Source organism: Artibeus jamaicensis, unplaced genomic scaffold, assembly GCF_021234435.1.
Source record: "Artibeus jamaicensis isolate MK-2021 breed Jamaican fruit bat unplaced genomic scaffold, CSHL_Jam_final contig_588, whole genome shotgun sequence".
NCBI classification, from domain to species: Eukaryota; Metazoa; Chordata; class Mammalia; order Chiroptera; family Phyllostomidae; genus Artibeus; species Artibeus jamaicensis.
The window spans coordinates 7,018,037-7,033,061 of NW_026521895.1; the positions used below are offsets into that span (position 1 = coordinate 7,018,037).

The following is a 15,025-nucleotide window of genomic DNA, read 5'->3' on the forward strand; positions in this document are numbered from 1 at the left end:
ATATGTCTATGTGTATAAATGTATATGTATGTATACATTTTACAAATGTATATCTTACTGGTCCGCTTCTCTGATTGTAACATGACACACATTAAAAGAGATTTAAGAGTTGCAATGTATTTATTTGGGTAAATGTTTCAACAAAATGTAAAAACTTTATAAGACCTTTGGGGAAATTTAAACACAGGCTGGATATATGACAAGGAATTTTTGTCAATTATTTTCAATATAATAATGGCATTTTGGATAGTTTTTGAAAGACTAGAATATATTCAGAATAAAAATATTATGATAGAATTGGAATCAAAATTATCCTCAGGGAGAAGTTATAAATGAAAAAAGATTAGTAAGGAGTTTATAGTTTTGAAGGTGGGATTCATTATACTGTTTTGATCTCCTTTTGAATACATTTCAAATTTTCCATTATGAGAAAGCAAAATAATATTTTTAAATCCTGCAAATACTTAACCCTGAGAAGAAAAAGTAAAGGCAAATTATGCATATACTAATTTTTCTACCCCCACTCCAGATATTAGGAAGAGCTGCTATACCCAGCCCTTCCTTGTCTCCCTTTTTCTATCACACACAGAGACAAGCCCCCTTTTACATCATATGCACATAAGCATTCATACGTTTAATGTAGGTAAGTTTTATAGCCTCTCAAATATATGAAATGATACATGAATAAAATGATTTACAAGATGTAAATTAGACACTTCTGACCCATTACAGAAATGCTTATACATTGTGAAGCCAAAAGATTAAATGGAATCTAGAGATGAGTATGGTAATGCAATTATTTTTAATATACAGGGATGCCAATTTCTTCTTGTACTTTTAGACAGAAGTAAGATTATTATATTTAACTCAATAGAAACAGCAAACTACATTAGAAAAAAAAACCTTGAACAGAAACATAGAAAGCTTGTCCAGAAGTTAAGAAGTACTATGGCTGACTTGAACAGCAGAAAATAAGCAAAAGAAATCTGAATAATCCAAAATGTAAGCAATTCCCTGATACTGTTGGTGGGTCTAATGGTTTATCTTTTGAAGTTGTATTTCATTATATTTACAATGTCTCATTTATTATTTATTATTAACTTTTAAATTTATTTTTTTAAAGACTTTATTTTTTTTATCTTTAGAGAGGAAGGGAAGGAGAGAGGGAAATATCAGTGTATGGCTGCCTCTTGTGCACCCCCTGCTGGGAACTGGCTTGCAAACCAGGCAAGTGCCCTGACTGGGAATTGAACTGCGATCCTGTGGCTCCCAGGCCCTTGCTCAATCCGCTGAGCTACACCAGCCAGGGCCAACTTTTTTATTTTTATTATATTTTTTTCTATTACCATTTAGTCCTCTTGTATCCTTCTGCTCCCAGCACTCACCATACCGTTGTCAACATCCATGAGTCATTTTTCCTAAAATTTTGCTCAATTCCTCCATCCCCTAGCCTCCCTGCTTCCACTTTGCTGTCATCCTGCTCTCTGAGTTGCTCTATTTTGCTTGTTAGGTCAGTTTGTTCATTAGATTTCACACATGAATGAAATCATATGGTATTTGTTTTTCTCTGACTGGCTTATTTCACTTAGTATGTTTTCTAGGTCCATCCATATTGTTGCAAAGGTTAAAAGCTTCTTTTTTATAGCTGAGTAGTATTCCATTGTGTACATACCCCATAGTTGTCTTATTCACTCATCTACAGTAGATATATAGGCTGCATTCATATCTTGGAGACTGTAAATTACGCTGCAACAAATATAGGGGTGCTTATGTTCTCTCAAATTAGTGTTTTGTGTTCCTTCACATATATTCCCACAAGTGAGACTGCTGGGTCAAGGCAGATGCATTTTTTGAATTTTTTGAGCTATCTGCTTTCTACAGTAGCTGTAGCAGGCTGCATTCCCAACAACACTGCAAAAAAGTGTTCCCCTTTTTCCACATTCTCACCACCACTTATTTGTTGATTTATTGATGGTAGTCATTCTGGCAAGTGTGTGATGGTATGTCATTGTGGTTTCAAATTGCATTTCACTAATGATTAGTGATGTTGAGCATCTTTTCATATGTCTATTGGCCACCTGTATGTCCTCTTTGGAGAAGCGTCTATTCAGGTCTTTTGCCCACTTTTTAATTGGGTTGTTTGGTTTTCTTTTGCTACCTATGTTTTCCTCTATGGTGTTTATGGTTTCAGGTCTAATATTTAAGACTTCAATCCATTTTTAATTTATTCTTGTGTGTGGTATAAGAAGGTAGTCATTTCACTTTTCTACAAGTTATTGTACAATTTCCCCATCACCATTCATTGAATAAACTATCTTTAGCTCATTGTACATGCTTGCTTTTCCTGTCAAAGGTTAATTGACTATAAAGGTGTGGGTTTATTTCTGGGCTCTCTATTCTGTTTTATACCAGTACCAAGCTGTTTTGATTACTGTAGCCTTATAGTATATTTTGATATTAGGTAGAGTGATTCCTCCAACTTTGTTCTTCTTTATCAGAATCACTCTTCATATGCAGGGCCTTTTGTGGTCCCATATAAATTTTGAAATATTTGTTCTAGTCTGTGAAATATACCATTGGGATTTTTAAAAAATACTTTACTTATTTATTTTCAGAGAGAGGGGAAGGGAAGGAGAAAGAGAGGGAGAGAAACATCAATGTGTGGTTGCCTCTCATGTGTCCTCTACTCGGAACTGGCCTGCATCCTAGGCATGTGCCCTGACTGTGGATTGAACCGCGATCCTTTGCTTCACAGGCCTGCGCTCAATCCACTGAGCTACACCAGCCAGGGCTATACCATTGGGATTTTGACAGGAATTGTATTGAATCTATAGATTGCTTTGGGTAGTATGAACATTTCAATGATATTAATTCTTTCTATCCATAAATATAGTATTTACTTCCACTTATTTGTATCTTCTTCAATTTTTCTAGAGTGACTTATATTTTTCTGAGTACACGTATTTGATCTCTTTGTCAGGTTTATTCCTAGGTATTTTATTCTTTTTGAAGCAATTGTGAATGGAATTGTTTTCTTAATTTCCTTTTCTGTTATAATTTTAAACATATAGGCTTTTTTTCCTAAATGTGATTGGTATAATAAAATGCAACTGATTTCTAAATATTAATTTTGTATCTTGCTACTTTGCTAAATTCATTTACCAGTTATAGTAGTTTCTTGATGAAATCTTTGGGATTCTCTATGTACCATATCATGTCATCTGCAAATAAAGACAGTTTTACTTCTTCATTCGTTATTTCAATTCACTTCACCTTGCTATAAACAGTACTTTCCAATGAAGAGTCATCCTATCCAAATTGCCATTTTCATGAAGATTCAGTAAAAAAATTTAGTCTACCATTTTTTACCTCTGTTCTTGATCTCTGGTCTTAGCTCTATCTAAGATAAGTACAGGTAGGGAACAAAAAAACATCGTGGAGAGTAGAGGATGTGGGAATGTACTAATTTATTATATCACAGGGTAATACAGAAGTAAACTGTGATAAACATTTCTATTATTACACATGTAGAAATTATGATATAAGGAATATGATGAAAAATATTTTAAGTTTTATAATTTTCAGGATAAAACAAAAAGTCAAAGCTCTTGAGTATCAGTAGAGTGACCATATAATTGTCCAAATTGGAACACTTTTGAGAGTATTTATAATTGCTCTGGAACATCAGTATAAGCCAACACCATATTAGGCAAATGGAGACTTGGGGTCATTCTAGGTGTGATCAAAATAATGTGTAGTTGAAGACATTTTACGGATGCAATAGTAAGGGTTTTAACTTAGTTGATATAAGATGAATACCAGTCAATTATTGCTTCTTTAGTCTACTTTTCAATTTTTTTTGCTTTATCTTAACATTTTTATCATTTACAATTTTCACTCTAGCAATCTGTCATATCAAAATGGTTTAAAAGATGAAACCATCTCATTTTGAATTGTGGTCCCCAAAATATTTTCAACTGTAGATTTCAGTGAATTACTGTTTTAAGAATATAAAAAGATAAAGAATGTAGTAAATATATTCTTTACAATATCCAAATTGTTTTCCATATTATTTTCCTTTGTGCCTGAAGTATATACACCTTTAAAATATGTATTATTAACTGATTTACAAATACCCATTAAGGCACACAATATGTACTTTTATTTTGACAATATTCTTTGTAAAATTCTATGAACTGTAGTAAACCTACTAGTATAAAAAACTGTTTTTAGAGACACACAAAGCATATACCAACTCCCCCATTTGATAGACAAGGAAAGTGAAACTCAGAGCGGGTAAATGTTACTCTAGGTCCCAAAGGTAGTAGGTGGAAGAGCCAGAACCATATCATCAGAACCATATCATCGGTTTAAGATTACTTTTGAGAAATGTTTATTTTCAAATAGGGCTAGACTTAAAGAAGAGTTGCAATGATAGATACCCCCCTATGAGCTCCCCACAGCTTCCCCTGATGTTAACTTTTTACATAACCATATACCAACTACCACAAGGTTGTTTTTACTGCACTATGGAAAGTGTTAGTTCATATCTATTGTCTTTAAGGTCAAGGCCAACAGATGCCTTTCATAGTATTTAGAAAAGCGCTAGAATAAATTAATGATCTATTAGAAACCAAGAAAATATACCCAGTGCCAAAGAATTAGGATTCTGCCTATTATTAACATATGTCTTTATTAGGATGATGTATTTGCAAGTAGAATATGAAGGTTGGGGAATTTTTTTGAAATAATGCTAATAACACATTTATGTTTCTATATAAATTAGCGTGAGCCTTCATAGACTGTTTCATAAACAGAGCTACCAACAGTGAATTTATATTTTTAACACAGAAACATAAAAGCTATTTGAATTTTTGAGAAGATAAAAGTTCAATAAATCATTTTTTCTCTAAGAAGTATGATCTTAGAAAAGTATTTCTGATCAATACATCTATTTATAAAATTTACTTTATGAAACATGGGATGTGTGATGAGGTGTTATACTCTTTCGGTATATATTTGCTCCCTTTTTTGTGCTATACTGAATTTAAAAAGCCAACAGAATATGTACATTGATTTTTCATGTCTTGTATCTTAAAAAACTAAAAATATGTTTTTAAAAATATATAAAAAAAGCAATTCAGGCTTTTTACTATCAATGTTTGATTACAATATTTGGATTGTGATCATTATAAAAGCTTAGGTTATTTTTGTTTGTGTTGTGAATACTCAAGTTTTCCCAATACTTTAATATTTATTTGATCTTCCAATGCGCTGCAGATACAGATAGGCTTGTTTTCCTTTTTTCTAAATTTATAGTGATACTTGTAACAAACTGTTGGTGCCCCACCCATTACTCCCTGCCCTGCTGTGGCTGAGTGCACTGGCTTGATTTTCCATAATGGTGGGGGATGTTCCACAGCCGACAGGTGTGTTAGTTCCCCAGCATTTCCAGCCTGTGTAAAGGCAGAACAGGTTTCAGCCTCCAGGGAAAGTTCCCATTAAAAGATGCAGCACTGGGTTGTAAGACCAGCTAGCATACACTGAAATAATGCAACCTAGGAATGGACCTCCACCAATGACTTGAGGGAGTTGGAGTCTAGATACCTCAGTTATTTTACACTTTATTCTGAGGCTACTGTTTTCAATGGTTTTCCAGGAATTCCAGTGAGATTAAGCTGTTTGCTCACAATGATAACTTGCTTGGTAATTCACCCTTCACTGAATGGCTTTCTTGCATTCCGTGTCTCACTTTCCCAAGTCCCTACAGTGTTTCCTGAAATTGCTTCCAAAATAAACTACTTGCACTTGAATCCTAAACTCAGGGTCTAATTCTGGTAGAACACAAACTCAGAAAATATTTGCCCAAAGGATAGGCTGAAAAAATACTCAAGTAGAGGGAATATTTATGTTCTTTAGTAACAGAATTGATTGCAGGAAAGCAGGGGCATGGAGACAAAAAAATGGGTTTGGGAACATTTGTGGACATCAACTATCTGTGCTTTCTCTAGAACACCAATAATCGTGACTGAAAATAGATGATCCTTTTTCTATGTTATTCAGACCAAAACTTAGGGAGGAAAAGACCCCCTACTGAAAGGTGATAAAGACTGGGGATTCTGTTCTTCAGATTAGCATTTCTTATTACAGTTGCTTATGTTTACAACTCATCAACTAATTAATAAGGAAAAGTGGACAAGTTCTCTTATGTCTTAAGGTGTTAGAAAATATGAAATTTTCAGTTGTGCTTGCTGAACTAAAAAAAATTTCTTTTCAGAAAATTAAAAGGTCAAATGCCTCTTATATTTTTTGAAAATTTCAGTTTATTTGTAGATAAGCTGTATACACTAAGCGGTACAATGTAATCATCATTAATAAACTGGGAGCTGCTTTTGTATTTCTTCAGTTTTACTGTTTGGTAAAAAAAATGCAGAAAGCAACAGACAGAATGTTCGTTCTATTTAATCAGAGCGGTAGGGGTGTAAGTGTGAAATGAAGAAGTATAATTTTTAAAAAAACAACAAAACATACTACAGAACAGAGGTTTAGTTAGAATGTAATTTCTGATAATTCTCATGGACAAAATCAGCTCATAGGTACTGATCCTTAGTGACCAGGTATTAGGATAGCCTCTGTAATTTCTAGCACATCGTTGCCAGGTTACTATTAAGCATACAATTCACATTAAAAGCCATAACTTCTGCTTCTGAGTTCCACAGAGTAGTGGGTAATATTTAAATATTAAGTGCGAAAAAGTGAATATGAGAAGGGTTAAATATATACCATAAAAATAAACTACCATGAAACTCAGTAAGTTTTCGTTTGTAAGGCAATTTAACTTATACATGGTAATACATATATTATGTAAACTATTTTAGAAAAGTATCTTAATTTTAGAAATTTGTTAACAGCATATTTTTCAAATCTAAGTCTTTTTCCCATTCAAAACTACATTCTATTGATTATTTTGCCCAAGCTTTAATGTAACATAGCTTTGAACTACCTTTGTCTTTGAATTATCTCTCTCCCCCGTCTTTTACTGTTTCAAAACAATCTGGTACTAAATCCAAGTCCTAATTTTCTTTTTAAAAACATCCTTACATATTTTTGTACACTTCACAGAACACTTTGATTCCACAATGTCTGGCATCAGGCTTTTTCTATCTTGACTACCACATACTTATCCCTAGCCCTGTTTCTTTTTTTTTTTCTTTTTTCCTATCATAGCTCTGTTTGCTTACATCCGATTCTGTGTAAATCCTCTTTATTTTGGTCATGAAAGCTAGGCTGTGGTTTCCTATTACATCGTGTTCACAATTCTGGACTCTAGTTCACAAACCTTTACCAATATGCACTAACTTAACTGCTTTCCCATTCTTTCAGCTCTCAGCATATCTTATTCCCTGAGTTGAGGCAATTGTTTTTTATACAGTTTTTTATATACCAGATGAACTTTTATTCCCAAACTGTACATTATTCCTTCCTTGTTCAGCAGACTATCATCTATCTCTCATCACTTAAAAAGCACCAGAGATCCCAATGCCTTCTGGATGCTCCTTCCAATAAAGAATGCACTCTAGGAGTTGGGTTAGTATTCATTTCCGTTCCCTCCTCTAGCAGGAATTAAATTTTATTCTCTTTGGATATTGCCTCAGATACGTGGTATCCTCGGTTAGAAATACTATAGAATAACAGCAAAGTCCTTTCTTATGCCTGCTGAACAATAAAGCCATCTTTCAAGTTGAAGTGCTGTGGTGGAAAATATACGGAAGGAGCATCTTTATTCGAGAAATTTAGTGAATATGTTTATACCTGTTTATATCTTATATCACATTGCCATGTACATTATCTAATTTGGCTCATAAGATTTGGGAGCTAGGTTTGCAGACCCTGTTTTCAGTGGGAAGGAACCTTAAGTTCTCACGTACTGCAGTATTCAAGAGACCGGACTTTGGAATAGGAAGAACTGAGTGTGAATTATTGCTACAGTGTTTATACCTGTTTGACTTTGGGTAAACTAACGCCTCTAAACCTAAAAACCTCTTTTAAAAGGTTGCAGTAAGAACTACATGATATACACATCTATAAAGACCATCATATGTAAAGTGAATCACTTGGCACATGGTAAGCCCTTAAAAGTACCAACATGTTAAGGGCTTTGCCCAAGACATATTTTTAGAGAATGTCTGTAAAGAACTGAAATCAAGATTTTGGACTCCAAAAGCTCATGCTTTGCCACTGACCCTGGTTCCTAGCACACTGATTTAATTCAACTACTAACCTGCTAGATGACCTTGGGTAATATACTTCACTGAATCCTGTTACTCATTTGTAAAACCGCCTCTTTTCAGACTTTCAGGGTCTATTCCAGCTACATTAGATTTTTCTTAAATGTTCTAGGATTGAGGTTCAAGTTAGTAATATATGCAAGAGCTGTAAAATCATAGGCTGCGCACATTGCAATAAATTTTATTCCTATATGCATATTTCGATCAATATTTAATTTTCTGCACACATTCAGCTGTTGCCTGTCTTTAGTCTGCCTACCAGCCATTCGTAAAGGGAAGACCCATACTTAGCTTTATTTATTTATATCCTGGCTTGTTCCCGAAAGGATTTAAGGTGGCGAGTGACACTATAAGTTCCTTAGCGATGTTACACAGTGCGAGTAATGAATACTCTTTTGATTAATCATTCCGTAGAAAATCTCCAATGAGTGAGATGTTAACTGATGTCTTTTACCTGACTCTTAAAAATAAGAACTAATACCTCGGAAGGAGTCCTAGAAGCATATAATATACGTTCTTCCCTCAGCGTTGACGCTGTCCCACCGGTTGTCAACAGTCACTCGAATGCCCTTCTCAAACTAGCCAAAATTGTCGCCGCTCCAGTCCCGAAGGGACCCAGATGCCACCCCGCCCCTTCACTCGCTCCTGTACCCAAGTTTCCTGATTGGGAAGGGGGCTGAGGAGCCTTTCTCACACTTCCACTTTATTGGCTGGTACGGCTGTCAGTAATCTCCGCTTCCCGCCTTCCAGCCTAGTGCGTTTCTCGGACCCCTTGGTTTCTGCGACAAGCCGCTTACGTTTGCCTGAGCCGTGTTGCCGGGGACCCGCAACCTTTCACCCCCACCCTTCCCACGGGAGCGCCCCAGCCCCCGCCCCGGCCACCAGCCGCCGGCGCGCGCCCCCGCGCACGCGCTCGGCCCGCGCGCGGACACACTCACACGCCCCCAGCCCCCAGGCGCTCTCTCCCCCCGCCCCGCTGGCGGAGGTTTCGGCGCTGGGAGGCAGCGGTGGCGCGCTGCTGAGAGGCAAGGACCCGAGCGCGAAGTGTGTGGGAGTCTACGAACTCAACCCCTCACTACCCTCCCCACGCAGCCATCCCCCTCCCTCCCCGTCAGCCCCCCCACCCCACCCCCCCACAAGCAGGAGAAATAATGAGTGAGACCCGGCAGCAGCAGCAGCAGCAGCGCCGAGCAGCCCAGGCAACGGCAGAACCGCTCCAGCGGCGGTGGCGGCAGCACCAGCAGCGGGAGCGAGCGCAGCGCTAGCGCAGCGCGGGGACCGCCGCGCTCCTTCCCGGCTCCTGCCCTCCTCCGCCGCTCGCTCCTCTCCGCATCCACCTCCTTCCCCTCCTCCTGCTCATTCACTCTTTCCCTTACTCTCCCCTCCTCCTCGGCTTCTTCCCGCGCCCCGCCAGCCCTCGCGCTCTCCCACTCCCTCTGCCCGTCCTCCCCGCTCCCCTCCTCCCGCTCATTCACTCGCCCCTCTCTCTTCTCCACTCTCTCCCCCTCTCTCCTTTCTTCTCCTTCTTTCACCCTCCGTCTCTCACACCCCCTCCATTCCCCTGTCTCCTTTCTGACACTGCACTGCAGCTGCTCCTCAGCCCTGCCCCCTCCCCAGTGAGAACAAACCAGCAACATAGCTTTTTTTCTTAAAGAGATTTCTATTGATCCGATTAAAAAAAAACCTTAAGAAATCCCAAACGCAAAAAAAAAAAAAAAGAAAAAAGCCAAAACAAAAGGGAGGACCTTCTCCCCGTAGCAGCGGCAGGAACTGCAAACATGATGGCGGCAGCTCCCATCCAGCAGAACGGGACCCATACTGGGGTTCCCATAGACCTGGACCCGCCGGACTCGCGGAAAAGGCCGCTGGAAGCCCCCCCTGAAGCCGGCAGCACCAAGAGGACCAATACGGGCGGTGGGTATCGCTTCCACCTCCCCGCTGGCCCCATCCCCCGCCGCCCGCCCCTGCCTCCCTCCCTCCTTCCCGCCGCCCTCCCTCCCTCCCGCGGCCCGGACACCTCCAGCCCGAACCGGGCTCCCGCGCCCCCTCCCCTGCACCTGCCCTGCACCTCGCCGTCCCGGACACATTTTCATTTCTGTGTTTATCATTCATCAAAATGGCGACTGGTTTTTCGGAATAGACCTATCTTTCCATTTAATCGGTCGAAAGGCTGACCATTTAAATATCCTAGACCTGGCAAGGGGTCGGTTAAGAAGGAGGAGAATGACCCCCGAGTAAGGTGATGGCCGACTGAAGATGCTCCCCGCATTTAACCTTCTGATAAAATAAATAAATAAACGGCACTTGGGTAGCGGAGAGCAAAGGATTGGGGCACCTGAGAGTTTTTCTCTCTTTCTGTCCCCTTGCTTTGGGCCACAAGTAGTACGCAAAATCTTGATGAGTGCATGCTCTTACCGCACTTACATTGTCGGTGCAAATATCTCATTGATTTGTCTTCAGCGATGTGCATAGGAGGGTGGGGGTGTCTGGTACTGTGACTTGTTAGTTAACACCCTGCGCTTCCTGGGAAGATGAGTTATAACGGGACCGGTATTGCTTCTTCATTTGCACTGGAGTCATCCTAACAATGCACCCAATGCATCGAGGCAGAGGTGAATTTATCTACAGCATGTACATTAGAGACGGATGGGGGTCTTGCGAATGACACACCTGCAGAATTTGGAATGTTCATTCACTTAAGGAAGCTAGATTTACCGGGGTGTTTCCTATTTAAGACATGAACAGTTTGACGGAAATTAAAGTTTATGGAGTTGGCTCTATTTTCTAAAACATTTCATTTCACTCTTTCTTGGTTCATGTATCCCCTCTCCGTTTTAAATATTGTGGTTATTTTGGAGAAGGAACATTATCTGTTCGGTCACTTTTAAGTGTATTTGATATAAATGACTCTTAAGCTTTTTAGTATTGGCAGAATTCTTCTTAAGGTCTTTTAATTAATGAGCTTAAAGGAGATCATGGTAGACTAAGAGGTGCTAAAGAAATCCACCAGGGTTAGTTAGATTTGCCAGTCCAAATCACTTTGAGTTATTTCCTGGCAGTTATTGAAGGCTTGGAATATACCCTACAGTTTGGGTGGTTTATTTGGTGGGAGAATGATTGTTTTGCATACTTTAAGTAGGATACAGGCAATGGCTAATTGTAGTCCTTACATGTTTGCTAATGTCAAACAAATATAGTTCATCACCATTTACAGTGCTTTTACTTATTTTGCAGTATGTTAAGAGAAGGTTTGTCATTTTATAAATTTCTTAAGTTTTGTTAAACAGTCGGTTCATTTTGTTTTGCCATAGTAACCACAGATAGAATTGGAAGACTTCCATGTTTGGAATAACAACTGGAATTTAGTCATCAGTTCTTACAGTGCTGCAAAATAATAGAACATGTTTATTTTAATTCCAAGTTTGAAAATATAAATCCTACAAAATGGGAAACATTTGTACAAATTTATTTTTCAGTGTAATTGGCTTATTTTTGTTCTTTTAAAAAATGTAACCCCATATTTCCTGCAGCTGTGTGCTCAGTGTTTTTAATTGCTGTTTTTCTCTCTTGAGGGTGGAGAGGGGATACAAAGTTTAAATTATCATGTTAACAAAGTATATTTCTTTGCATTTTTCAGAAGACGGCCAATATTTTCTAAAGGTTCTCATACCTAGTTATGCTGCTGGATCTATAATTGGGAAGGGAGGACAAACAATTGTTCAGTTGCAAAAAGAAACAGGAGCCACCATCAAGCTGTCTAAGTCCAAAGATTTTTACCCAGGTAGGTGCAATGGTGAAGAGATTTTTTGATAAACCCCCAAGGAAAGAAAAACAAGCTCTACCTGTGTTGTGTGCTGTATTGAAAGAAATTCTTAATAGTGTGGACTTAATTTTATTTATATAGTTGCTGTACTAGAATGTTTGTGGAAATTCTTAAAAACTATTTCCTTTACTGATTATGTCTTTTTTCCTATAATACACCGTGTCTGTGATTTAAACCAATTGCGAGAGGAATCTTCTGGGTATTGCTCAATACTTTCTAATTGGGGGAAAAACCTGAAATTTAGAGATAGAAGTCTTGACAGCTGGCATCAGGAAATAGGGTTCTTCTGAAGTTTTCAGACATCATTGTAATGACAATTAGTCTAGAGTGAATTCAGAAGAGGGGGTAGGAAGCCTTCTTAAAGAATGGACCATTTACTTCTAAATCCATTATGTACCTCTTTCTGCTTCATTGCTTTGTTTGTTGGCCCTGGAGTGAAGTAAAGAGGACAAGTGCTGCCTCTTCAGATTTTTTTAAATATTGTGTTTTTAATGTAATTGTGACAAAAATATATTATGTCAGGAGTAAAATAATGCTTCAGAATCTGTGTTACTTAAGAGATATATTTGATTAAAATATGTTGTTCGGTACTGTAACTCATTAGAATATGGCCAGTTTCCTAGGTGGTATAATTTTTTTGGTACTTTTCAGTGTGCTTTTTAAATTTCAAGTGTTGCACAGTTCCGCGTGCTCATCTTTCTTCTTTTTCTTACAATAATCATTTTGCTATTCAATATATGGCTTTTAAGTTTAATTGGAAAAACTCTATGATGGAATAGTGTATCTCCTAGATAAAATGTTAATTGATTTGCTTTAACCTAGATGTAGTTTCTGCAATTTTAAAAAAATTTATCTTTATGGTTATAAAAAAATATTTACTTAGTGCTGAGGGGAACCGATACTGCTTATTTTTTTTTCCTGGTAGAAAAGAAAAGCTGATTTGCTTTCAGTGATCTAATTCAGTAAGAGTTCTTTAATACAGCAAAGACATCTGGCATGAATGCAAGCAGAACATTTGGAGGATTTCTTTTTCATAGCCAATCACTTGTTGGTAGAAAATGGACCATTATGCTGGATAAGAAGGTTTTAGAATGGTTGAAACTATCATTTAGTTATATAAATTGTGTGTAGTTACATTTGGTAAACAAATTTATTAAATTAAAATGTAATTGTTAAGATACAACTTTTATTTCAAAAGTTTGTTTCCTATGAGTGTAGTTTTGTAGATGGCTTTCCTTGTCTCTGAAACTTTCCTTATGCATTAAGAAAGTTTGCTAACAAATTCCTATGTGCATGTTTAAAAGATGTATTATGATGGAAAAATCATTGTGAAAACCCATAGTACAAATAAAAGCACTCAAAAGAGCTTGATTGAAAAATTAATAACGTGATAGTTGTAGGAAAAGACTGCAGTGATAAATGAAATTCACTTTCAGTAGGCGAAAATGAAATAGCTTTTTTTGCATTATACATGAGGTAGTATCAGCTGTTCAGGGGTGTTTTAGAAAATTGGTGTTTATCATGGGTATTCCAAATAGTAAATTAAATGCCTTTTCATTTGAATACAGTTTATTTTCAGTGGTTTAGAAAGGGTACACCAAGAATTAGATCTTTTGTTTTTGGTCCACTTAGTGGTGCATTTGTTCATTTTACATTGAAATTTGTTATCTTATTTATAGTTCTGACTCATGTTATTTGTATAGAACAAGAATATCCGTTAAAAGAAATGGAAAACTGGAATGCATTGAATAAAATGTGTGTGTATGTGGTGACGTAACCCGATCAAATGTGAGTTGAAATGTCTGAATAAAAGAAGGCTTATACTCTGCCTGTAACAGGTGGAAACCAATCACACACTATGGAATCAATTTTAAGGATAAACTAAAGCTTATAATTTAAAAGAAGCTTTGAAAATTCTGAACAATTTGTATTTTGACAAAATTTTTACTAGGTTATTACCTGTTCAGACAGATGCATCTCTCTGCTGATAGATTTTAATTGTAATAGTTTTCCTGTTCACATTTGACCACAAGCCTGTGGCATTACCTAAGGTCCTGCTAATTCTGCATAACAGCCTCTCAACACCTTTCAACTTTTTTTACTTATGTATGCAGGTACACTTAAGGCACACTTACTTTGCTCACCTCAGATGAACTAAATTTTAAAGCTGTTATAATGCCAAGTTATAAACAATTTCTTATAGGATTACGCAATACTTCAGAAGCCCATTTTTGCATGTTTTGTATATGTATTTATGACTTTGTGTATTCTATTGGAATGAATATGCCTGATGTTTATCTCATGAAGCATTTTTCTGTTTCTCATTTGGCGAGATGGTGTATTTGGGGGAAGTGTACTATAGTTGTGACCTAATGGATTTTCTCAAATTACCTAAGTTTTGAAACAGAATGTAACTGCTTTCAAAAGGCTTAGGTAAAATACTGCAGTATCTGACAAAAACTTTCTTCAAGATACATATATATATATGTGTATACATATACATACACATATACATATATATGTGGAATACAGGCACATTCTGGGGATATTTTAATAAATTTCAACGGAAATGTATGTGTATGATTTTTAGTATAGTCAATAAATTCTCATAATCATCATTTTTGGTTTTTGCTTAGGTTGTATCTTTAAAATGTCTTAAGCATCTTGCCTGAGTAATTTTTGTAATACTTGTGATTGAAATGAAGAAACCATTTTTACACATTGATTAAATTTAAAATTTATAATATTGTATATTGCATTGTATTCTTCGGCATGCCATATATTAAATAAAATAATTTGGGGAATTGTATGATGAAGACTGTAAAGTGCATTTTTCAGTTACTGTAATCAGTAAAAAAAGACCTACAAATAGGTAGACTACTTGCTGTGCTGTGTATTCATTTACCTATTTTAA

The 15,025-nt window shown here is 37.1% G+C and overlaps 1 protein-coding gene across 3 annotated transcripts in view; it reads left to right on the forward strand.

The window, feature by feature from the left end:
- Positions 1-9,301: 9,301 nt before the first annotated feature.
- NOVA1 (NOVA alternative splicing regulator 1) overlaps positions 9,302-15,025 on the forward strand; it is a 156,016-nt gene continuing 150,292 nt past the window's right edge. For 2 of the 3 annotated variants that reach the window (XM_037128630.2, XM_053670527.1), the window contains exons 1-2: positions 9,302-10,202; positions 11,926-12,069. In XM_037128630.2, coding sequence (XP_036984525.1) covers positions 10,067-10,202; positions 11,926-12,069 — 280 coding nt within the window. In that variant the 5' untranslated portion in view covers positions 9,302-10,066. Of the gene's footprint in view, positions 10,203-11,925; positions 12,070-15,025 lie in introns of those variants that run through there. The other variant, XM_037128631.2, reaches the window with a different exon arrangement.